The following is a 25983-nucleotide window of genomic DNA, read 5'->3' as shown; positions in this document are numbered from 1 at the left end:
AAACGGTCAGAAACAGACTCCATGAGGGTGGGATGAGGGCCCGACTTCCACAGGTGGGGGTTGTGCTTACAGCCCAACACCGTGCAGGATGTTTTTCATTTGCCAGAGAACACCAAGATTGGCAAATTCGCCACTGGCGCCCTGTGCTCTTCACAGATGAAAGCAGGTTCACACTGAGCACATGTGACAGACGTGACAGTCTGGAGACACCGTGGAGAACAATCTGCTGCCTGCAACATCCTTCAGCATGACCGGTTTGGCGGTGGGTCAGTCATGGTGTGGGGTGGCATTTCTTTGGGGGGCCCCACAGCCCTCCATGTGCTCGCCAGAGGTAGCCTGACTGCCATTAGGTACCGAGATGAGATCCTCAGACCCCTTGTGAGACCATATGCTGGTGCGGTTGGCCCTGGGTTCCTCCTAATGCAAGACAATGCTAGACCTCATGTGGCTGGAGTGTGTCAGCAGTTCCTGCAAGAGGAAGGCATTGATGCTATGGACTGGCCCGCCCGTCCCCAGACCTGAATCCAATTGAACACATCTGGGACATCATGTCTCGCTCCATCCACCAACGTCACGTTGCACCACAGACTGTCCAGGAGTTGGCGGATGCTTTAGTCCAGGTCTGTGAGGGGATCCCTCAGGAGACCATCCGCCACCTCATCAGGAGCATGCCCAGGCGTTGTAGGGAGGTCATACAGGCACGTGGAGGCCACACACACTACTGAGCCTCATTTTGACTTGTTTTAAGGACATTACATCAAAGTTGGATCAGCCTGTAGTGTGGTTTTCCACTTTAATTTTGAGTGTGACTCCAAATCCAGACCTCCATGGGTTGATACATTTGATTTCCATTGATGATTTTTGTGTGATTTTGTTGTCAGCACATTCAACTATGTAAAGAAAAAAGTATTTAATAAGAATATTTCATTCATTCGGATCTAGGATGTGTTATTTTAGTGTTCCCTTTATTTTTTTGAGCAGTGTATATATAAATAAATCATTCTTCACTTACTCCTCAATTCAAACAAAATCAACAAGCTTCATGACCTCTGTCTATCACGTGGCAATATTACTTGCAATCAGCATGAGGTTTCTAGCATCTGGCTAAGGTGAGAAAACCACACACTGTGTCGGCTATAATGGTTCCCATTAGCTTGGAGGCTGACTGGTGCCAGTGTGATTTTGGTGAGCGTTGGATGCTGGAGCCCAGTGGGGTTGGGTAAGTAGGGGGATGCTGGAGCCCAGTGGGGTTGGGGTGAGTAGGGGGATGCTGGAGCCCAGTGGGGTTGGGGTGAGTAGGGGGATGCTGGAGCCCAGTGGGGTTGGGATGAGTAGGGGGATGCTGGAGCCCAGTGGGGTTGGGGTGAGTAGGGGAATGCTGGAGCCCAGTGGGGTTGGGATGAGTAGGGGGATGCTGGAGCCCAGTGGGGTTGGGGTGAGTAGGGGGATGCTGGAGCCCAGTGGGGAATGGGTGAGTAGGGGGATGCTGTAGCCCAGTGGAGATTGGGTGAGTAGGGGGATGCTGGAGCGCAGTGGGGTTGGGGTGAGTAGGGGGATGCTGGAGCCCAGTGGGGATTGGGTGAGCCATGTCTATGTCTGCCGGTGCAGTACGCAGTATATGCACAGTCACACAAATGCAGAGGGCTGAAGGTAGATGTCAAGCATCATTATGTCAGCTGCATTGTGTTCCACTGTAGACCATTCTATTAAAGCAGGTAATCTACAACTACCGCTGAATTCTGCATTCCATATTTGACATGACGTGTGTATGTCAGTGTTTATTCAATGTATGCTTACATACTAAAGCCTTTCCAAACACATTTCCTTTCATTTTGCAATCATGAGCGGCACTTCCTCCTATATCAACCTCCTGTCTCCAACAGCTCCTTTCCGAACCTGTATTTTTGTGGATGTTTTTCTGCCGAATGCATCTGATGAGATCCCATCCTGAGTCACATAATGAGCCTTAATGCTCTCACAGAGCAGAAGGAAGGGAGTTGATGATTACAAACTGTCTCCTCATACCTCCGACCGGAACAGCCCCAGGAACCACCTGCTCTAAAGGTCAGGAATGAGCTCACACTGCTCAACTACTCCCTCCCTCCCTTCCTCCCTCCCTCCCTCCCTCCATGAGCTCACAATGTTCAGCTCCTTTCTCTTGGTTTAGCTCAGTATGCCCTCCCTCCCTCCCTCCCTACCTCCCTACATCCATCCCTCGGTACCTACATCCCTCCCTCCCTCCCTACATCCCTAAATCCCTCCCTCCCTACATCCCTCCCTAAATCCCTCCCTCCCTCCCTCCCTCCCTCCCTCCCTCCCTCCCTTCCTACATCCCTCCCTCCCTTCCTACATCCCTCCCTCCCTCCCTACATCCCTCCCTCTGTACCTACATCCCTCCCTCTGTACCTACATCCCTCCCTCTGTACCTACATCCCTCCCTCCCTTCCTACATCCCTCCCTCCCTACCTACCTACATCCCTCCCTCCGTACCTACATCCCTCCCTCCCTTCCTACATCCCTCCCTACCTACATCCCTCCCTCCGTTCCTACATCCCTACATCCCTCCCTCCCTCCCTTCCTACATCCCTCTCTTCCTACCTACATCCCTCCCTCCCTACATCCCTCCCTTCCTTCCTACATCCCTCCCTCCCTACCTACATCCCTCCCTCCCTACCTACATCCCTCCCTCCCTACCTACATCCCTCCCTCCATTCCTACATCCCTCCCTCCATTCCTATATCCTTCCCTCCATTCCTATATCCTTCCCTCCCCCTTGCAATAATGTAAATAGTGAGTTGTGAGGGTTGTTTAGTGGACAAATAATGGACCCTATGAGTACATACATTACACATTACAGAACCAAAACAAATATGTCACTACCAACAGTGAGTTCTGCTAAGATGGTATGAGTGCAGATCATTTTGAACGAGCTGACAAGTACAGTACAACTCTTTGCATTACAGCTCTTAAATACTGTGATGACACAGAAATGAGAGAGAGAGACAGAGAGACAGAGAAAGTGAGAGATGGAGAGATTAAGAGATCGAGACAGATAGATGGAGAGTATATGTGAGTCTGTTTGGTATTGAACTGTGAGAGTCACCCAGCCGTTGTATTTATAGTTATGCGCAACAGCAGCATAGCAATCCAGGAGCAGCATCTGATGCGGTGAACACCTTGTGAGCTGCCCCAGCATGCTCCTGGCCTCACTGTGGGGATGTGTCCCAAATGGCATCCTATTCCCTATGACGCACTGCTTGTGACCAGGCTCATTTGGATGCACCCTGGGCCTCATTACCATATCAAATCGCATTTGGATGCTGTGTCTTGAGCATAAAAAGGGGCCAGCACTTCAATAGGTTCTTGATTACATTTTCACATAGATACATTTGAATATCTATTACAATAGATGCAGAATTCTCTCTCCATCACTCTGATGTTCCAATCGTTTTTTGTAGCTCTTTTTGTAATGAAAATGAGCTGAGATCATGTCTGTATGCCTGTAAACAGATGTTGTCTGAAGTACTGTCTCTTGATCCATTGAAATGGGTCTCGATCATCCACATTAATGAACAACTGTAAATATTCCAATATTCCAAAGGTTTTCGATAGGCATCTAGGTATTGGAAATCAATGTAAAATGTTTTTATAAAATCAAATGAAATCAAATTTATGTCACATACACATGGTTAGCAGATGTTAATGCGAGTGTAGCAAAATGCTTGTGCTTCTAGTTCCGACAATGCAGTAATAACCAACGAGTAATCTAACCTAACAATTCCAAAACTACTACCTTATACACACAAGTGTAAAGGGATAAAGAATATGTACATAAAGATATATGAATGAGTTATGGTACAGAACGGCATAGGCAAGATGGAGTAGATGGTATAGAGTACAGTATATACATATGAGATGAGTGATGTAGGGTATGTAAACAAAGTGGCATAGTAAACAGACATATCATTAAATAATCTGTGTTTTATTTGTATTTATTTCAAATGCAACCAATGTTTGTCTGTTTCTCACTAGCAAAACAATTATAACATGTCATCAGGAGGCAGAAGCACAATAAAGGCATCCAGCCGTATTGTCTTTAGAGTCCTAAAGCCACAACAGACAGCTTTAATCCTTCTTTTTGGACAGAGGTGTGCCGTCAGTGGTTTCGTCCCAAATGGCACCCTATTCTCTATTTAGTGCACTTCTTTTATCAAGGTCCCTGGTCAAAAGTTGTGCACTACTAGGGAATAGAGTCCAATTGGGATGCAAACCAGTCTCTCAGAGGAGAGAGCCCTAGCCACGACGGTTGTAATCAATTAAAATAGCTGTGCGGGGCTATCTAACCACGCTCCTGTGTTTTCTCTTTGATTAATTCCTTCCACGGCTGTCTAAAACACCGTTTTGAGAATAGATTGGAAGGAGAACAATTCAAGCTGAACAAAGCAGCGTTGCAGCACAAGGGACTGACTGGGATTAGTGGAAACTACTCCAGGACAATTATAATCTGAGTTCTGCCCAGACTCCTTATCTCACTCCACTCATAATTGGACCCATGTAGAAGAAGTGTGGAAACAACAAGGTTTGTGTCCCAAGTGGTACCCTATTATCCTATGTACTGCCCCCATAGGGCTCTGGTCCAAAGGAGAGCACTATGTAGGGAAAAGGTTCCTTTTGGGATACAACCGATGCTCGAGTTGGCTAATGTAAAAACACAGCAAGCTATAACAATAGATGTGTATTTCTGTTCTATTTAAAACTCAGTTATTACTGAATTAAATGGGTACTTTAGCCACCATCACCTGTTTTGACTCATACAATCTATAATGCGTAAAAGATGTCCAACAAAACATATGTACAATTCAAAAATCTTGAAGGTGGGCACTTTGCAAAAACCTAACTCACTCTCCCCTATCTGATCACAGTAGATATCAATCTATCTGTGTTCTGAGAGAATCCATCTCAGAACAGAATGGTGAAATGGAGTAACTCTCTACCTGACCAATGCAAGGCCAAGGAGTGGGAGATGGGGGCAGCAGTAGCAGTGCAGCACCAGACATTATCTGAATATGCCTTATTTGTGTCCCAAATGTACCCTATTCCCCACATAGTGCAGTACTTTTTACCAGACCCCTATGGGCCTGGTCAAAAGTAGTGTCCTTCATAGGGAATAGGGTGCCATTTGGGACACATCCCTTCTCTCTCACAACAGCAGTTCAATTGGTGATAATAGGGTCCATTCTGGCTAGGTATTGAATTCCCTCCTCCCTCGCTCTCATCTCTGTCTCTCTCACCAGACGCGTTGAGCTCATCCCTGCCATTTTGATTGACGGTGTGAATGTGACACAGTCATTGAGGCAGAATTACTGCTGAATCAATAACAGAGAGAGGAGAGACACTCCACAGCGTATTTAATATAGAGGTAGCAGAGAATGGTAATGTTCACGAGTGGAGCCCAGGAGAGCCAGCCAGTCAGAGTGGGTCCTAAGAATGGAGGCTCGGTAACGCTGCTTTTGCAACTGGTGCATAAAGGTGCTTTATAAGTGCCGAGCACAGAAAATAAAGAGTTAGTCAGTTTGTTTGCGCTACGGTCACTATTTCTCTTTCACACAGAATCTGTCAAAATATTGAATTATGCTCTAAGGAAAGTGTACTTCTTCACCCATGGTGCTTTGCTGTAGCACCCCACGAGGAAAACACTCAAATAAATGACATAGGACAATTTAAACTATCAAAAATAATCTCACAGTCTGAGATCATGGCTGCTTTCCAAATGGAACTCTATTCCCTATATACTGCACTACTGTTAACCAGAGACTATGGGCCCTATTGGAGGCACTACCTGCCCTATGGGCCCTGGTCAAAACTAATGCACTACATAGGGAATAGGGTGTCATTTGAGTCAAACCCATAGAAAGAAGGGAACTTACATCTGTGATTCCAGCCTCCAGAATGATCACCTTGGCCTCCTTCTCCACTGCATCCTTCTGGCGAACTGTGAAGGGGAGAAACAGCAGCCTTTGTGAGACAGAGGCGTCAATCACTCTTACAGTAGAATGTGTGGAGGAGGTGGCAGTAAGAGAAGCAGCCGTCACTCCCAAAGGAAACAGACAGGCCATGTCTGCGTTCCAAATAGCACCCTGTTCCCTATATAGTGGACTACTTTTGATAGAAGCCTATAGTACACTATATAGGCAATAGGGAGCCATTTGGGATGAATTCACAGACAGATCTCTACTGTCTAGAAAATAAGTGTCTACAAAACAAGGTCAAGACTATGAAGGACATTATTAGATGTCTTTCTATCAGTACATTTTTCCTCAATATAATCTAACAGTGCAAGTTATTAACCAATTAGATCGAGTAGAAATAGATTAGTAGATAACAAGTACAGGTAGATTTACCTAAAGGTTTATTTACCTCTCGTACTGAACTAGCAATAAGCATCTTCTCTGTCTGAATTCTCTGAGTTATATCTCTTTTTGCAAGAGTTGAATATTAAGGCAAATCTTCCCCGAAATAGAATTATAAAACTCCTGTTGAACCTTCCTTCCTCTGCCTTATTTTGAGGTTTAATTGAAATTTGACAGGACTCATTTTACAGGAAGAACAAAATGTTATGAAAAACTGTTCATAAATTAATTCACAATGTTTTCCATGTGAAAGCACCTCCTTTGTTGACACATCCGGCAGATAAAGGATATGCAAATAACCTGGGGAGAGCTCGAATGCGTCTCAAATGGCACCCTATTCCCTTTATAGTGCACTTCATTTTACCAGCGCTCATAGGGCTCTGGTCAAAAGTAGTGCCCATAGGGCTCTGGTCAAAAGTAGTGCACTATGTAGGGAACAGGGTGCCATTTGCGACGCAAACCCTCAACTCTATATAATGTTAATCTAATTAGTGTTTTAATCAATCACAGCAATTATTTGCTCTCGCCAATTTATACAGAGTCCCGTATAATTACGTTGTGCGGCTTCAGATGGGTAATTTGATTGAGGTTCTCTACCTCCTTGGTAAACTGAACTCTGAACCCGAGGAGGGGAGTGTGACCACCTTGTCTGTCGTGGTCGGTCCTGTCAAAGAGGACGTCTTAATAATGCTGTCACAGCACACCACCTGGGCTACACACACACTTAGTGATGAGTACTTTCCGTTTCCACTGAACCGTTTTCACTGAACTGTTTCCACTGAACCGTTTCCACTGAACCAGTCAGTCTACAACTCCATGACCATTACACTACTGTTCAGTAAATGCACCGCAGAGAGGAAACTAGGGCACAGCTAGTGGTAACGTATTGCCTTTGCAAGTGAGGTTTAATTCACAAAGACATGCCCATGAAAGACATGGACATTAAAACCCATACAAGATCAATTAACTACAACCACACACCACAGCCTGATGAGCATACAATAAACAATCAAACAAATAAATAATCAAACAAGTAAACAGACAAATGAACATGAAAAGACTCCCCATGCTGTCCATGGGAGGGATCCAACACAGCAACAAGTGTGACTTCTCTTCCTGGTGCTAGGATGTTCATAGTGAGGGTGAGTTAATTAAAGCCAGCCAGTCTCTCATTAGACAATACTTTTGTCATCCCAACACCACAGTGTGGAGCATGGCTCCCCCACATCCAACCTCCTATCTCCTCTCATCTCCTTTCTCCTCTCCTTTCCTTTCTCCTCTACTTTCTCCTCTTTCTCCTCTCCTTTCCTCTTCTCCTGTCCTGTCCTCTTCTCTTTTCTCATCTCCTTTCTCCTCTCCGTTCTCCTCTCCGTTCCGCTTCTCTCCTCTCCTTTCCTCTTCTCTCCTCTCCCATCTTCTCCTCTCTCCTTTTCCCCTTCATCTCCTCTCCTTTCTCCTCTCATCTTTCTCCCCTCCTCTCCTCCCCTCTACTTTCTCCTCTCCTCTCTTATTTCTCCTCTCCTTTCTCCCCACTCATCTCCTCTCCTCCTCTCTCCTCTCCAAACGAGCAGCAGCCCAACTAGAGCTCAGCCATAATGAGCAGGCTAGTTTGTACCACACTGAGTGATTCCAAATCACAATCTGCATGGACGGATCTTTCAAACTACCAACAAACTACAAAAAGGGCGAGGGCAAATTGGCAATTGTGTTTACAGTTTGCACACCTGCAGGTTTTGAAATAAGTCTGAGACATGATATGACACATTTTGAATAGAAATAGCAAAAGTTAACTACACAGATTCTCATTGCATGTCCTGTCAGTACGCTCCATCTGATGCCGAATGTCACATTTTCAATACATGTTGAATAAGAAACAGGGGGTACCAGGAGAAACATAGCTTGTTCTTCATCTAAAAAAATACATAGGGGTTTCATTTGTCACCCTGGCCTTCATGTCCTGAGTTCTGCTTTATGTTAACTCAATGTATCAGAGGCGCCTTGAGGGGAACAAAGTAGACAGGATTCAGAAAATGCTCAATTTTTCACCATTGACTGAAGGAAAAGGCCTGGGTCTATGAGTTCACAGCCCAGAATGGGATGCTGTGTCGCACCAGGGACTGTTTCTGAGCACATTTGAGGGCGGTAATGAGAAGAAAACAACCGCCATCCTTCAAAGGCGAGGAGCGAAGAGGCACAACACCATCGCTTGCTGACACACTACACGGATGTAATCACATTACCTGATCATGATATCAGTGATCCCTGAACAAATTAAAATATAGCACAGCGTGTTTTCATCTCTGAAATGTTGTTTTAGCCAAGTAACAATATCACTGTCTTGTGACTTTAAAACAATATTACGAGATAGAGAGAAGGGAGAGAAAAAAAAACACAACCATGGTAAGTTATAGTATTTCTATTTTTCCTGCCTGAACCTTCATTTTGTGTAAAGACTCTTTCCCCATCCCCAACAACCGGCTATCCATGACAGCCCGTTGCAAATACAGATGTCAAAACCAATTCCAGAGTCATTTTTCTAAATGTTTTAATTAGATATTATATTTGGGGGTCTCACTTGCATTAATTTGATTTCTGAAATCAACATTTCAGCCTTTAATCTGTTTCAAATGATGTTTTTCACCAATCTCCAACACCCTAGCCTTATTGCCTCCAGTAATATAAACTGCAATATGAAGCAATGAGCAATTAGAGAAGACTTAGAGCATCACAAAGACAATGCAATATGTCATCAAATTAAAAGCAGGGGGTAAAATGGCATCCCAGGCCAGCTGGGGCAAGGAGCCATTACCTCTCTGTGGAGGAGGAGAGAGCAGTACTCCATCACACACGGTCTACATCCCAAATGACACCCTATTCCCTGTATAGTGCCATAGAGCTTTGGTCAAAAGTAGTGCACTATGTAGGTAATAGGGTTACATTTGGGACGCAGGCACCGTCTGCCAGCTGAATAATGGCAAACAAGCAGAGCACCATCTCTATCTAAACATTTATCATCACTCTCCACTGTTCCACTGCTGTACAGCTCGTCACGGCATCACAGCACATGGTAGAGGACATAGTGGTCACAGTACAGAGTTGTACTGGGAAAGGTATCGATAAAGCATCTGTTGTTATTGGGGTCTGGCTTACAACGGTATTGGAATGATTTTCATGTCACATTTTACACACATTACTGCAACTATTGTAATTCCAAATAACTAAGAACATATTTGTGGTTGTTGTGTAATGATGTGCTTGGTCTCGATACAGATGTCCATAACACAGCTAATGAAAAATGTGAGCAATTTTGTGTCGCCAAACCCTTTTGTTCTTAATATTTTCTTTGGGTATTGGATGGTGACATTTTACAGAATGTTGCCACCCCACATTGGCAGTTATGTTTCTGTTGCAGTTAAATGCAGGTTCTAAACAGTGATGAGAATGTCCACAAAACATCTGATTAAGCTCTTAATGGGGTCTGCGTTCCAAATGGCACCCTACACCTTATATAGACCAGAACCCTGGTCTAAAGTAGTGCACTATATAGGGAATACGGTGCCATGTAGGAGGCAGCCTATGACACAAACAACCCTCCTACACTGGGTAAACAACAACACCCATGAACTGAGGCTACTGCACAAACAAGTCACACAGACTAGGACATCGCAGCCTCACCTTCCAACAGCAGATTCACAAATGTTCAGGAAGGGAGGCAGGGAGGGAGGGAGAGACGGAGCATTTCGTTTTGATAAGTGGAGGTGATGATGATTCACACATAGCAGGTAAGCAGCTAAAACTGGGACAGACTGTATCAGCCCATCCACAGCAGGGATCTGAATCAAAAGGCAGCACTCACAAAGACAGAATCATAAAGACATTGCACTTCATTGTCAAATAGTCAAGCTACCTTTTCTGCTTACCATGACACTGCTTACCATGACACTGCTAACCATGACACTGCTTACCATGACACTGCTTTCTATAATACTGGCTGTACTAGCAACACAAACCATGCCCATCAGTGGGCTGTGACAGTGACAGTAGTCTAGCCTGTTAGCCAGTACAGAACACTAGCAGCTGTAAACATAACACCGCAGGGAGTCCCAGGAAAGTCTCCTGATAACACCAAACACCTTGTCTACATTCCAAATGGGACTATGTCCCAGACAGCCGACTCTTAGACCCGTCCTTCAGGAACCATTAACACACCACTTCCCACATAACCAGGCCTGAGCCAATTGGACACTGGGAGGAAGGAGATATACACAGTTTATTAGGTACACCCCCTCGTTCATGAAAATGGATCGCTCCAACAGACAATGAGCCACGTGGCCATGGTTTGCTATATAAAGCAGGCAATCAGGCATCGAGGCATTCAGTCACTGTTCGACTGAATGTTAGCATGGGCAAAATTAGTGACCTAAGCAACTTTGAGAGTGGTATGATCATCGGCGCCAGATCCTGTATCTCAGATATGTACGACCTCCTGGGCCTTTCACGCACGATAGTATCTAGGATCTACTAAGAGTTGTGCAACTAACAAAAAACATCCAGTCTGCGGCAGTCCTGTGGACGAAAACAGCTCATGGATGAGAGAGGTCGAAGGAGAATGCCAAGAATCGTGCAAGCTAAAAGGCGGGCCACAAACAAATAACGGCGCAGTACAACAGTGGTACGCAGTACGACATCTCGGAACGCAGAAATCGTTGATCCTTGTCAAGGACGTGCTATTGCAGCAGACAACTACACCGGGTTCCACTCCTATCAGCTAAAAACATCCTTGACAAGGATCAACGAGTTCTGCGTTGCATCACAGCCTGGTACGGCAACTGCTCAGCCTCCGACCACAAGGCACTACAGAGGGTAGTGCGTACGGCCCAGTACATGTACTGGGGCCAAGCTTCCTGCCATCCAGGACCTCTATACCAGGTGGTGTCAGAGGAAGGCCCTAAAAATTGTCAAAGACCCCAGCCACCCCAGTCATAGACTGTTCTCTCTACTACCGCATGGCAAGCGGTACGGGAGTGCCAAGTCTAGGACAAAAAGGCTTCTCAACAGTTTTTACCCCCAAGCCATAAAACTCCTGAACAGATAATCAAATTGCTACCCAGACTATTTGCATTGTGTGCCCCCCCCAACCCCTCTTTTACGCTGCTGCTACTCTCTGTTTATCATATATGCCTAGTCACTTTAAATATACATTCATGTACATACTACTTCAATTGGGCCGACCAACCAGTGCTCCCGCACATTGGCTAACCGGGCTATCTGCATTGTGTCCCACCACCCGCCAACCCCTCTTTTACGCAACTGCTACTCTCTGTTCATTACATATGCATAGTCACTTTAACCATATCTACATGTACATACGACCTCAATTAGCCTGACTAACCGGTGTCTGAATGTAGCCTCCCTACTTTTATAGCCTTGCTACTGTATATAGCCTCGCTACTGTTATTTTTCACTGTTGATTTTATTTCTTTATTTACCTATTGATCACCTAATACCTTTTTTGCACTATTAGTTAGAGCCTGTAAGTAAGTATTTCACTGTAAGGTCTACTGTTGTATTTGGCACACGTGACAAATAAACTTTGATTTGAAAACAAGAAGCTGCTCCAGTGGGCACGCGATCTCCAACACTGGACAATTGAGGAAAAACATAACTTGGAACATGACAAAGAGTTCAGTTTACTTGATTGGCCTGCACAGTCCCCAGACCTCAACCCAATAGAACATCTTTGGGATGAGACGGAATGGGCTGTTCGCAGCATGAATGTACCACCGTCCAGTCTGCAGACCTTACGCATGATGGGATGTTAATTACTTCATTAACTTATGGAACCACACCTGTGTAGGAGCACCATCTTTCAATCTATTTGGCATCCCTCAATTATTTGTGTTTCCTTTCCTTTACCTGTAGAATACATCCCAAATGGCACCCTATTCCCTATATAGTGCGCTAGTTTTGACTAGGGCCCAATAGGCTACCCTTTGGGATGCAAACATAGCCTACTACTCAGTAGGAAGTCATTTGAAGCCGCAGTATAATACCGTTTTCTTCAGACTGAAGATATGAGAAAATTTGAGAACCACTTATTGGCAGGAAAATTCACACAGACTGACAGCACTTAACACCTCTCTCTCGCTCCCTCTCTCTCACTCCCTCTCTCTCACTCCCCTCCCTCCCCTCTCTTCCTCCCTCCCCTCTCTCCCTCCCTCCCCTCTCTCTCTCTCCCTCCCTCACTCCTCTCTCTCTCTCCCTCCCCCCTCCCCTCACTTCCTCCCCTCTCTCCCCTCTCTCCCTCCCTCCCCCCTCCCCTCACTTCCTCCCTCCCCTCCTCCCCCTCCCTCCCTCCACTCTCTCTCTCTCCCTCCCTCACTCCCTCCCCTCTCTCCCTCCCTCCCCCCTCCCCCCTCCCTCCCCTCACTCCCCTCCCTCCCCCTCTCCCTCACCTCACTTCCCTCCCCTCCCCCCCTCCCTCTCTCTCCTCCATTTTAGCACCTCCGATGGGTGACCTTTATGTCTGACTCAATTCTCCAGCTGATTGAGTGGATGCATCCCAAATTACCTTTATAGTGCACTACGTTTGACCAGTGCCTCATTTGGGACGAGCTCAGTGAGTGAAGACCGGCAGCAGCCAGCTCCTGCTCGCTCAAATATTATTGCTGCATGATCACTCAAGCATTTTAAAGACCCTCTGACAGCCCAATGCATTTCAATGGTCCAATAAAGGCTAGAGTGAAAGATAGACAAATATTTAGGGTTCAAACTGTAAAATGGTTCATTCATAGTGTGAGAAAAGCATAATTGTATTTTTAACGGATGTTATGCGGAGGTGTAAGCAGAGAAATTGACAAAACGCTACACAAGGTTATCTGGTACTTTCAAATGTGTCTGTAGCCTATCAGTGTGTGTGTGTTGGAGTGAATGCATGCTTGAACGTGTGTATCTGTCTGCCTGCCTACCTGCATGTGTGTGTGTGTGTGTGTGTGTGTGTGTGTATGTGTGTGTATGTGTGTGTGTGTGTGTGTGTGCGCATGTGTGTTAGTGAAGCACAGCAGAGAGACTTAAAGCCTTCTGGCACAGTTCCATGGTCAAGGCCATCTCTGCAGGAGATGCACTCACTGGGGAGCTTGCTGTACAGTCAGAGCCGTTCCACAAAATTCACACTCACAGGGAATGTCTCCTATTATTGCTGCAGGGAGGACAGGGGCTGACACACTGGGAAATCCTTGAGCTTTCAATTGTTTACAAGCCCTGGAAGCCTAAAAACCCAATGTTAAAAGGCTATATCTTAGACTGTGCTGGTTTTGTTCATATTGTTCATATTATGGCAATTGTCCTCGGTTTTTCAGACAGTGACTTCTGCTTATTATAAACAATCCATTCTGTATGACAGTCTTTTGTGTCAAATAATCAATATGTGCACACACGTTCGAAAATAGAATACTTAACAGCAAGAAAATAAACACAGCAGGAATGAATTCAACTTGCATATTGCTCAGACAACGGTGTTACACATGCTTGGCATGTCAAGTCCAACCAGATGATTTCACTAGTCTTTTAGCACAGTCGTCCTGTGAGGTCTGTACATTTCCTGTATTTCCCTGTGCCAATAACACTGCATTCCGGGACAGCTGTACACACTCGAGTGGACACCTGGAGACCGCAGTGATGTCACTAAGAGGACAGGACAGCAGGGGAGCACACCTGGATCACCATAGCCCAGGGCCACAGACAGACACAGGTGCTGATGAGTAAATCTGTGTTAACAGAGGCTTCACATCAATACGCAATCCTTCCAGGACAAGTCCTCCTGTCCTGCGGCACATAATTACAAACCCGGGTACTAGCTGGAGGAAGAAGATGTGATCCGTTGAAAGGTCTACACAAATCCCATGGCGGTGGATGGAACTATCAAGGGACATCTGGGTGAAGAGATAGCAGTGGAGGACTGTCACTTTTTTCCCCCACACGCAGCAGCCTAAAAGAAGATACATTGTAATGGCTGAAACCATATGAACACCTTCAGGAGGTACGGGATGCTGGAGACTGGCCAGACGGTTAGATCGCTGGCTCGCTCACTTCGTTGTCCCCTAAGAAATGGAGCCCACGGAGTCCAGATTGTAAATAAAAGAAAGCCTAGGGCAAACCTGGCTGGCTCTGACTCCTGCCTGGCTCTTCAGACGCTAGCTAACTACAAAACCAAGGCACTAGGCAGTGTAGTGAGTCACTGGCAGCATAGCGCTGGCAGGCAGTGCCTACTCAGTGTAAACTCCCTAACTCTGTAGGACGGTATCAAAGGATGAGAGAAGCAGAGCTCCGTACCCCCTAGAGCACATATCCAAGGCCTAGCTATACCTGGAGGAGAGGAGAAACCAGTTTACCACACTGTGTTGAATCCTAGTAGATCTGTACTGGTCCAGGGAGACGCTGCATTTCTGTCTACCTCCTACACCTCTGACATTAGGTCAGCCACATAACGAGAATATGTTCATGAATATTCTCCTCTGCTATACGAGAATATGACGCCCTCGATACCCCTCCCCCACTCTTCTCTTCTCCTGCCCCACCTTCAATGGTGTTTCTTCTGGAGTGGAGCCTGTGTGTGTGTGTGTGTGTGTGTGTGTGTACGCTTCCAGACACTGAAATGAGCTGTCTCTGTTTCCCGTCTGCCCATCGGCAAGTGGGTACTACTTGTTCAGACACTGAGCTGTACTAGAGGTCTTCTCTCTCTCTCTCTCTCTCTCATACAAACACACAGCCAAATTGAAGGTATTAGCCAGCCTACTGATGTCCCCACGAGAGAAGACAGAGGGTGAGGTGTATACTGAACACACCCACGAGAGAAGACAGCGGAGGGGGAGGTGTATACTGAACACACCCACGTTCTATCCCTCAGAACTGAGTCAGGAAAAGGCTCACCGAAAAAAGAAAAGAATACAAAATATACCTCAGAATCCTAGAAAATATTAGATTCCTATTTCAAGGAATCCCCCGTATCAGGCGGTAGGCACTTGAAATCAAGCCATTACATTTTAATTTAGATGACTAAGGCTACGTTCCAAAGGGCACCCTATTCCCTACATAGTGCACTAATTTTGACCAAAGCCATATGGGCCCTGGTCAAAACTAGTGCACTACTGTGTATATGGAATAGAGTACCATTTGGGATGCAACCATGGCGGTTGTGATTTCTTGGGGAAATAGAAGTCAGACAGTTGATCTAGAACCCAAGGTGACCTCATTAACGGCATTTGTTCTGGTTGTCATGACAAATCAAACACCATGTCACTCAAACCCAGCAAGCCAATAGGAAACCCTGACACTGTCTGCTGGAATTCTCTTTGACCGGCAGAGCTAAACTACAATGCCAATTGGGACGCAACCAGAAAAGGCAAAGATGACCCATATTTGACCTGGCTGTATCAACACTCAGATACATCCATAAGCTAAGGTTGCTAAGTTTACACACTGTGGCTGCAAAGCAGAGTTTATTCATCACGTTGTTAGGCAGTCTTCTCAGCACCTTGTGATCTCTAGAATAGCTATGTTGGCGCTATATCACTGTAAACGACATAAAAATGGACAGTTACTGCATTACAACATTACTGTAACAACCAACCTTATGAGCATAGATTTACACCTTTACTGCTTAATTTCACCTAGGAAATGTCTATTACAACTCAGAATTACTGCATTGAAATCCATTATTAAAAGGGGAAAGTGGAAACTATCTTCTACGGTACTTAGCTAGGTTTCATAATAGAATGAGCAATTGTGAGTAACTTCTCATATTTTCTTCACAAAGAGAGAGATTACATTTAGTTTCAAATAAAACATATAAATACATTATATATACTGCATAAACTGGGTGCTTCGAGCCCTGAATGCTGATTGGCTGACAGACTGTATACCACGGGTATGACAAAACATATATTTTTACTGCTCTAATTATGTTTCTAACCAGTTTATAATAGCAATAAGGCACCTTGGGGGTATGCCGTATCTGGCCAATATACCACAGCTAAGGCACTCCGGGTTGCTTCGTGCTTAAGAACAGCCCTTACCAGTGGTACACTGGCCATATATCACACACCCTCGTGCCTTATTGCTTAAGGGAACCACACTGACCTAATTTATCTGTACTGTATATAATAATATGAATATTTATATATGAATAGTGTGTAAATAGTGTTTTTGTTGTCTATTAGTGTCTTTCCTATATATAACTTTTTTTATTTACATTTTTAATTTATGGTAATATCTTATGTTTTTCTTGAGTATTACTGTTCTGTGCTTTGTCATGTATTTGTACATTTTATGTGGATGCCAGAAAGAGTAACTGCTGCATGTGCAGTATCTAATGGGGATCCTAATAAACTTAACACTGAGCAGTCACAAAGAACGTTTATGAAGTGCGTTGTTTCAATACTGACAGGATCGAAAGAAAGGCAGGGCTGCTCTCTGATCAGCTTTCTCCATTCAAATCTTACCGTCACATTAAAATGATTCCATAATGCTGACGATGGATCAGCTCCTAGAGAGATATCACCTCACGGCTGCAAATATTTGAGGCGGCTTATTCTAATGCTTACACTATAATAATCCACTAAATCACAGGATTATTTGGAATATCATTGCGCACATGTTGTTACACATCATGAAATAAATTGAGGCACATTTTACAATATCTTAAAAATAGAACTCAGTTGACTGAACATGAAATTGATTTCAATATATTAAGCCGATGTGGCCTATAGCCCTGCTGTATACAGTGCTTCGGAAAGTATTCAGACCACTTGACTTTTTCCACATTTTGTTACGTTACAACCTTAATCTAAAATTGTTTAAATAGAAAGAAAATCCTCAGCAACCTACACACAATACCCCATAATGACAAAGCAAAAACAGGTTTTTAGACATTTTTGCAAACGTATTCAAATATCCAATATCTTATTTACATAAGTATTCAGACCCGTTGTTATGACTCGAAATTGAGTTCAGGTAGATCCTGTTTCCATTGATCCTCCTTGAGATGTTTCTACAACTTGATTGGAGTCCACCTGTCGTAAATTCAATTGATTGGACATGATTTGGGAAGGTGCACATCTGTCTATATAAGGTCAGAGCAAAAAAATTCAAATCAAATCAAATGTTATTTGTCACATACACATGGTTAGCAGATGTTAATGCGAGTGGAGCGAAATGCTTGTGCTTCTAGTTCCGACAATGCAGTAATAACCAACGAGGAATCTAACCTAACAATTCCACAACTACTACCTTATACACATAAGTGTAAAGGGATAAAGAATATGTACATAAAGATATATGAATGAGTGATGGTACAGAACGGCATAGGCAAGATGCAGTAGATGGTATTGAGGACAGTATATACAGTGGGGCAAAAAAAAGTATTTAGTCAGCCACCAATTGTGCAAGTTCTCCCACTTAAAAAGATGAGGTCATAGATCATAGGTACACTTCAACTATGACAGACAAAATCAGAAAAAAATATCCAGAAAATCACATTGTAGGATTTTTTATGAATCAAACAAGCAAGATTTCTGGCTCTCACAGACATGTAACTTCTTCTTTAAGAGGCTCCTCTGTCCTCCACTCGTTATCTGTATTAATGGCACCTGTTTGAACTTGTTATCAGTATAAAAGACACCTGTCCACAACCTCAAACAGTCACACTCCAAACTCCACTATGGCCAAGACCAAAGAGCTGTCAAAGGACACCAGAAACAAAATTGTAGACCTGCACCAGGCTGGGAAGACTGAATCTGCAATAGGTAAGCAGCTTGGTTTGAAGAAGTCAACTGTGGGAGCAATTATTAGGAAATGGAAGACATACAAGACCACTGATAATTTCCCTCGATCTGGGGCAAGATCTCCCCCCGTGGGGTCAAAATGATCACAAGAACAGTGAGCAAAAATCCCAGAACCATACAGGGGGACCTAGTGAATGACCTGCAGAGAACTGGGACCAAAGTAACAAAGCCTACCATCAGTAAAACACTACGCCGCCAGGGACTCAAATCCTGCAGTGCCAGACGTGTCCCCCTGCTCAAGCCAGTACATGTCCAGGCCCGTCTGAAGTTTGCTAGAGAGCATTTGGATGATCCAGAAGAAGATTGGGAGAATGTCATGTGGTCAGATGAAACCAAAATATAACTTTTTGGTAAAAACTCAACTCGTCGTGTTTGGAGGACAAAGAATGCTGAGTTGCATCCAAAGAACACCATACCTACTGTGAAGCATGGGGGTGGAAACATCATGCTTTGGGGCTGTTTGTCTGCAAAGGGACCAGGACGACTGATCCGTGTAAAGGAAAGAATGAATAGGGCCATGTATCGTGAGATTTTGAGTGAAAACCTCCTCCCATCAGCAAGGGCATTGAAGATGAAACGTGCCTGGGTCTTTCAGCATGACATATATACATATGAGATGAGTAATGTATGGTATGTAAACATTATATTAAGTGGCATTGTTTAAAGTGGCTAGTGATATTTTTTTTAATATCAATTCCATTATTAAAGTGAGCTGGAGTTGAGTCAGTATGTTGGCAGCAGCCACTCAATGTTAGTGATGGCTGTTTAACAGTCTGATGGCCTTGAGATTGAAGCTGTTTTTCAGTCTCTCAGTCCCTGCTTTGATGCACCTGTACTGACCTCACCTTCTGGATGATAGCAGGGTGAACAGGCAGTGGCTCAGGTGGTTGTTGTCCTTGATGATCTTTTGGCCTTCCTGTGACATCGGGTGCTGTAGGTGTCCTGGAGGGCAGGTAGTTTGCCCCCGGTGATGCGTTGTGCAGACCGCACTACCCTCTGGCGAGCCATATGGTTGTGGGCGGAGCAGTTGCCGTACCAGGCGGTGATACAGTCCGACAGGATGCTCTCGATTGTGCATCTGTAGAAGTTTGGGAGTGCTTTTGGTGACAAGCCAAATTTCTTTAGCCTCCTGAGGTTGAAGAGGCGCTGCTGCGCCTTCTTCACCACGCAGTCTGTGTGGGTGGACCAATTCAGTTTGTCCGTGATGTATACGCAGAGGAACTTAAAACTTTCTACCCTCTCCACTACTGTCCCGTCGATGTGGATAGGGGGATGCTCCCTCTACTGTTTCCTGAAGTCCACGATCATCTCCTTCATTTTGTTGACGTTGAGTGTGAGGTTATTTTCCTGACACCACACTCCGAAGGCCCTCACCTCCTCCCTGTAGGCCGTCTCATTGTTGTTGGTAATCAAGCCTACCACTGTAGTGTCGTCCGCCAACTTGATGATTGAGTTGGAGGCGTGCATGGCCGCGCAGTCGTGGGTGAACAGTGAGTACAGGAGAGGGCTCAGAACGAACTCTTGTGGGGCCCCAGTGTTGAGGATCAGCGGGGTGGAGATGTTGTTACCTACCCTCACCACCTGGGGGCGGCCCGTCAGGAAGTCCAGTACCCAGTTGCACAGGGCAGGGTTCGAGAGCTAAATGACGAGTTTGGAGGGTACTATGGTATCAAATGCTGAGCTGTAGTCGATGAACAGCATTCTCACATAGGTATTCCTCTTGTCCAGATGGGTTAGGGCAGTGTGGTTGCGATTGCGTCGTCTGTGGACCTATTGAGGCGGTAAGCAAATTGGAGTGGGTCTAGAGTGTCAGGTAGGGTGGAGGTGATATGGTCCTTGTCTCTCAAAGCACTTCATGATGACGGAAGTGAGTGCTACGGGGCGGTAGTCGTTTAGCTCAGTTACCTTAGCTTTCTTGGGAACAGGAACAATGGTGGCCCTCTTGAAGCATGTGGGGACAGCAGACTGGGATAAGATTGATTGAAAATGTCCGTAAACACACCAGCCAGCTGGTCTGCGCATGCTCTGTGGACACGGCTGGGGATGCTGTCTGGGCCTGTAGACTTGCGAGGGTTAACACGTTTAAATGTTTGACTCACGTCGGCTGCAGTGAAGAGTCCGCAGGTTTTGGTAGAGGGCCATTTCAGTGCCACTGTATTGTCCTCAAAGCGAGCAAAGAAGTTATTTAGTCTGTCTGGGAGCAAGACATCCTGGTCCACGACGGGGCTGGTTTTCTTTTTGTAATCTGTGATTGACTGTAGACCCTGCCACATACCTCGTGTCTGAGCCGTTGAATTGCAACTCTACTTTGTCTCTATACTAACGCTTAGCTTGTTTGATTGCCTTGTGGAGGGAATATCTACACTGTTTGTATTCGGTCATGTTTCCGGTCACCTTGCCCTGGTTAAAAGTAGTAGTTCACGCTTTCAGTTTCGAGCGAATGCTGCCATCAATCCACGGTTTCTGGTTCGGGAATGTTTTAATAGTTGCTGTGGGTACGACAGCCGATGCACTTTCTAATGGACTCGCTCACCGAATCAGCGTATTCGTCAATGTTGTTGTTGGACGCAATGCGGAACATATCCCAATCCACATGATCGAAGCAGTCTTGAAGCGTGGAATCAGATTGGTCGGACCAGCGTTGAGCAGACCTGAGCGCGGGAACGTCCTGTTTTAGTTTCTGTCTATATGCAGGAAGCAACAAAATGGAGTTGTGGTCAGCATTTCCGAAAGGAGGGTGGGGGAGGGCCTTATATGCGTCGCGGAAGTTAGAATAACAATGATCCAGGGTTTTACCAGCCCTGGTTGCACAATCAATATGCTGATAGAATTTAGTTTTTAGTTTTTAATTTAGTTTTGTTTTCAGATTAGCCCTGTTAAAATCCCCAGCTACAATGAATGCAGCCTCAGGATATGTGGCTTCCAGTTTACATAGAGTAAAAAAAAGTTTGTTCAGGGCCATCGATGTGTCTGCTTGGGTTGTAATATTCCTCTCATTATAATCAAAGAGAATTCTCTTGGTAGATAATGCGGTCGACATTTGATTGTGAGGAATTCTAAGTCAGGTGACTTGAGTTCCTGTATGTTGTTATGATCACACCACGTCTCGTTAAACATAAGGCATTCCCCCCCGCCCTTCTTCTTACCAGAAATATGCTTGTTTCTGTAGGCGCGATGCGTGAAGAAACCAGCTGATTGGTGCAATCAGCTGGTTTCTTCACGCATCGCGCCTACAGAAACAAGCATATGAGACATGAGAGACTCCGATAGCGTGTCTCGAGTGAGCCTTGTTTCCGTGAAGCAAAGAACGTTACAGTCTCTGATGTCTCTCTGGAAGGCAACCCTTGCTCGGATTTCATCAACCTTGTTGTCAAGAGAATGGACATTGGCGAGTAGTATGCTAGGGAGTGGTGCGAGATGTGCCCGTCTCCGGAGCCTGACCAGAAGACCGCTACGTTTGCCCCTTTTACAGCGACGTTGTTTATGTTCGCTGGCTGGGATCCGATCCATTGTCCTGGGTGGAAGGCAAAACACAGGATCCGCTTCAGGAAAGTCATATTCCTGGTCGCAATGATGGTGAGTTGACATTGCTCTTATATTCAGTAGTTCCTCCCGACTGTATGTAATGAAACCTAAGATTACCTGGGGTACCAATGTAAGAAATAACACGTAAAAAAAACAAAATACTGCATAGTTTCCTAGGAACGCGAAGCGAGGCGGCCATCTCTGTCGGCGCCGGAACAAGCCATGAGGTCGAAGGAATTGTCTGTAGCTCTCTGAGACAGGATTGTGTAGGGGAACAGATCTGGGGAAGGGTAATAAAAAATTTCTGCAGCATTGAAGGTCCCCAATAACACAGTGGCCTCCATCATTCTTAAATGTAAGACGTTTGGAACCATCAAGACTCTTCTTAGAGCTGGCCACCCAGACAAACTGAGCAATCGGGGGAGAAAGGCCTTGGGCCGGGAGGTGATCAAGAACCCGAAGGTCAATCTGAAAGAGCTCTAGAGTTCCTCTGTTGAGATGGGAGAACCTTCCAGAAGGACAACCATGTCTGCAGCACTCCACCAATCAGGCCTTTATGGTAGAGTGGCCAGACAGAAGCCATTCTTCAGTAAATGGCACAACAGCCCGATTGGAGTTCGACAAAAGGCACCTAAAGACTCTCAGACCATGAGAAACAAGATTCCCTACGGTGAAGCATGGTGGTGGCAGCATCATGCTGTGGGGATGTTTTTCAGTGGCAGGGACTGGGAGACTAGTCAGGTTTAAGGGAAAGATGAACAAAGCAAAGTACAGAGAGATCCTTGATGGAAACCTGTTCCAGAGCGCTCAGGAGCTCAGACTGGGGCGAAGGTTCACCTTCCAACAGGACAACGACCTTAAGCACACAGCTAAGACAAAGCAGGAGTGGTTTCGGGACAAGTCTCTTAATGTCCTTGAGTGGACCAGCCAGGCCCAGACCAGTAGTGTTCTAACTGTTTTGGAAAACCAGGCCCAAGCCAGTAGTGTGCTAACTGGCTGCTATAGCTGTTCCTGGCTCCTGCCTCTGGTGAAGCTGTGTATGTGTGTGTGTGTGTGTATGTGTTTGTGTGTGTCAGCAGCGTGAGATCCTACTAGTTAACGAGTGAACATATCAGCCTTGGCAGAGCCATTATGCATGACTTGGTCTCCTGCCAACAGTGGAGCCACGGCAGGGTGTGTGTGTGTGAGTGTGTGTGTGTGTGTATGTGTGTGTTTGTGTGCTTGCATTTGGGTGTGTTTGTGTTTATGAGTACCTGCTTACATTTGTTTGCGTGTGTGTGGTGGGTTGAAAGGGGAAGGGGGTGGTGGCGGTGGCACAAAGATGGGTAGCACCTGGCAGAGGGGGATCCAATGGCGTGTCTGAAGGAATGTGCCATCACAGATCCAACGCACTACAGCTGTACCAAATCACAATATGCAAAGCTATGGACTCTGCACCACATCACAGCACTAAGGCACCATGGCTGCTTCTGGATTCACAATGGTTGTGTTACAAATTGTTTTCTAAATGTAACTAACTATACAATGTTTACACTTGAATATTGGGTCACCGCAACCTCATTTAATTAAGCCCAATGTTTATGATTAAATTACAGGTCACAGTAAATGGCTAACCAAACACACTGTTAATGACAGTTATTGCTGTTCTGATATACAACAAATCCGTTATTAGACCTGAAATCCCTCAACTCACCAAAATCAGTTCTCTGCTGGAAAATCTGATTTGCATGACTTAAATTACATTTGGAAATGCAATATGGGGATAAAGTCAACAATGAAATTGTCTGCTGCAGCAAAGGTCAGTGATATGTCTGGGACAGGGGATTGTTGTCATATAACTTCTGGTTGTAATTCCACTAGTCAACACATCGGTGAGAAAAAAACGACTTTCTCATAAGAAGACTTGGAAAGTGTTGCATTGGATCCTTGAAGCGCAAATAGCATTATATTGTCTATTATACTGGTACCAACACAGCATTTCACACAGGAGTAATACTAGTACTTTAACTGTGCCAAAACAGAAGAAATAACTCAGAAAGAGTATAAACAATGTCAATTAGACAAAAACTTTCAGTTCTCTCTGTTTTCTCATTAATCAGTTCATGCAAATACTGTATAACTTCCTAAAATCACTGAACACATCAGGTGCTTATTAGAGACAGGCTATCTGTTTAACTGTTTAATTCCAGCATTCACTTCCAGCATTTTAATCAATGTATTCATTTCCTGCGCTAATATGTTATAATTTACACACTGTGTCATGTTTATTGTGTCTTAGTATGCCTCTATTTAAAAAAAGAAGATATACAGTATATACATACAGTGTTTATATATATATATATATATATATATATATATATATATATATATGTTTCCTTGACAGAATAATTATTCTCCTCTTTGACTGTGCATTTTTAGGGGTCTGTACTCCTGAAGTTGATGACTGTTTTTGTGCTTGCCAGTTAGCTAGCAGTTATTAGCTGTTAACAGCCAATGGCCAGCAGTTTCTTACTGGCGATAAAAGTGGATGATTACCATCATTTTTTTTAAAGACATTATTGAATTCTTTAACGTAACAAATCAAGCATTACAATTCATAAAACACGCATGGTAATTCATGGAATCCTCAAAAACTATTCATTTACATATAGCATTTATTGAAACGTTTATTTTCTGAAATGTGTGTCGTTCCCCAGTGGCAGTTCTAGCTTGTATGGCTCCCTGGGTGAACCACTCTCAACTGTCATTTTTATTCAGATATTTGGAATAACACAAATAAATAACCATAACATTTAAAACTTTATAAATATGAAAATATATACAAAAATAAGACTCATAAATATCAAAAAGAAGTAACAAAGACAAATAGAAACAAATTCGTGTTGATTTGGCACTGGAGCATCAATACATTACCCTTCCCCCAACACTGTCAACCAAGAGTCAAGACTAAACCAATTCCCCTTGATGGTGTGCAGACTGGTTTTATACTATTCTTAACCATTTCACACAAACCAGAAAAAAATGCAACAATATGTCTGTGAAACTATATATTCACAGGATTATGAATGAATTGTGGTTTATTTGGTAGCATTTCATAGTGTGATTTGACTAATTGCATTAGTACTATACAAGGTTCTAGGTGCGCTATTTGATAGATTCCCCTGCTCCCTCTACCTCGGGCCTCCAGTGGGGAGACCTGAGGTCAACCTACCCCCGCCCCATCTCGTACTTCTGAGTGGGAGACCTTCCCAGGCAGTAGCCTGCCTAGCTCACAAACTAGAATCAGGGCGCCCACTCTGACAAGGTTAATTGACCCACAGTCCCACACGGTGACATATCACTTACGTGACGCACAAACGAGCAATAGAAAACCGATAGCGCAAATGTCACCATTCAGATTGTTTGTTGTACAGGCTCCCCATGCCGCCACTGCGTTGCCCGGCCATTTTAAGACTCAGCTTTTAATTGAAATTTTATGGGAAACAGTAAATACAAATACTCTTTATTTGTTTTCTGTAGAAAAATTCTGTGCAATATCCTGTCAATAAACTTTCAGAGCAAAAAAAAAATGCTTGCACATTCCCAATACTGGTTTTGCATTATAAAGAGGTTTCATTTGATTCCTCAACCAGGTTTAGGCTCAATATGATTTATTTGCAGCATTATTGAAAAGTCTAGATTCTCCTCTACTATGATCAAGACTGCTAGTGTTCAACATGACATATACTGGCTCTCTAATTAAAAAGAAAAGCAACCTATTTGAACCTCACTTTAATATGTAATTGTTTTTGTTTCTATGCGTGTTTCATCATGTGATGTTGATGATGATCTGTTCAGCAGGTAGGGGGAACGGGCTGCACAGCTTGACGTGAGCCATAGACTGAATACCAAATCAAATTGTATTTGTCCCGTGCGCCAAATACAACACTAATTCCACTAATTAGCTTTTAACAAGGCACACCTTTTAATTGAAATGCATTCCAGGTGACTGACTACATAATGAAGCTGGTTGAGAGAATGCCAAGAGTGTGCAAAGCTGTCATCAAGGAAAAGGGTGGCTACTTTTAAGAATCTCAAATATAAAATACATTTTGATTTGTTTAACACTTTTATTGTTACTATATGATTCCATATGTGTTATTTAATAGTTTTGATGTCTTCACTATTATTCTATTCTAAAATAGTAAAAATAAAGAAAAACACTTGAA

At 44.4% G+C, this 25983-nt stretch overlaps 1 protein-coding gene across 1 annotated transcript in view; it reads right to left on the bottom strand.

Annotated features, from left to right (window-relative positions):
- Positions 1 to 25983, bottom strand: part of LOC139386907 (receptor-type tyrosine-protein phosphatase N2-like) — a 144508-nt gene that overhangs the window by 52289 nt on the left and 66236 nt on the right. Inside the window, exon 14 of the mRNA XM_071132783.1 lies at positions 5928 to 5992. Within this exon, the coding sequence (XP_070988884.1) occupies positions 5928 to 5992 (65 nt within the window). The remainder of the gene's footprint in view (positions 1 to 5927; positions 5993 to 25983) is intronic.

This window comes from Oncorhynchus clarkii, chromosome 28, assembly GCF_045791955.1.
Source record: "Oncorhynchus clarkii lewisi isolate Uvic-CL-2024 chromosome 28, UVic_Ocla_1.0, whole genome shotgun sequence".
NCBI classification, from domain to species: domain Eukaryota; kingdom Metazoa; phylum Chordata; class Actinopteri; order Salmoniformes; family Salmonidae; genus Oncorhynchus; species Oncorhynchus clarkii.
This window is presented reverse-complemented; position numbering and strand designations above follow the sequence as displayed.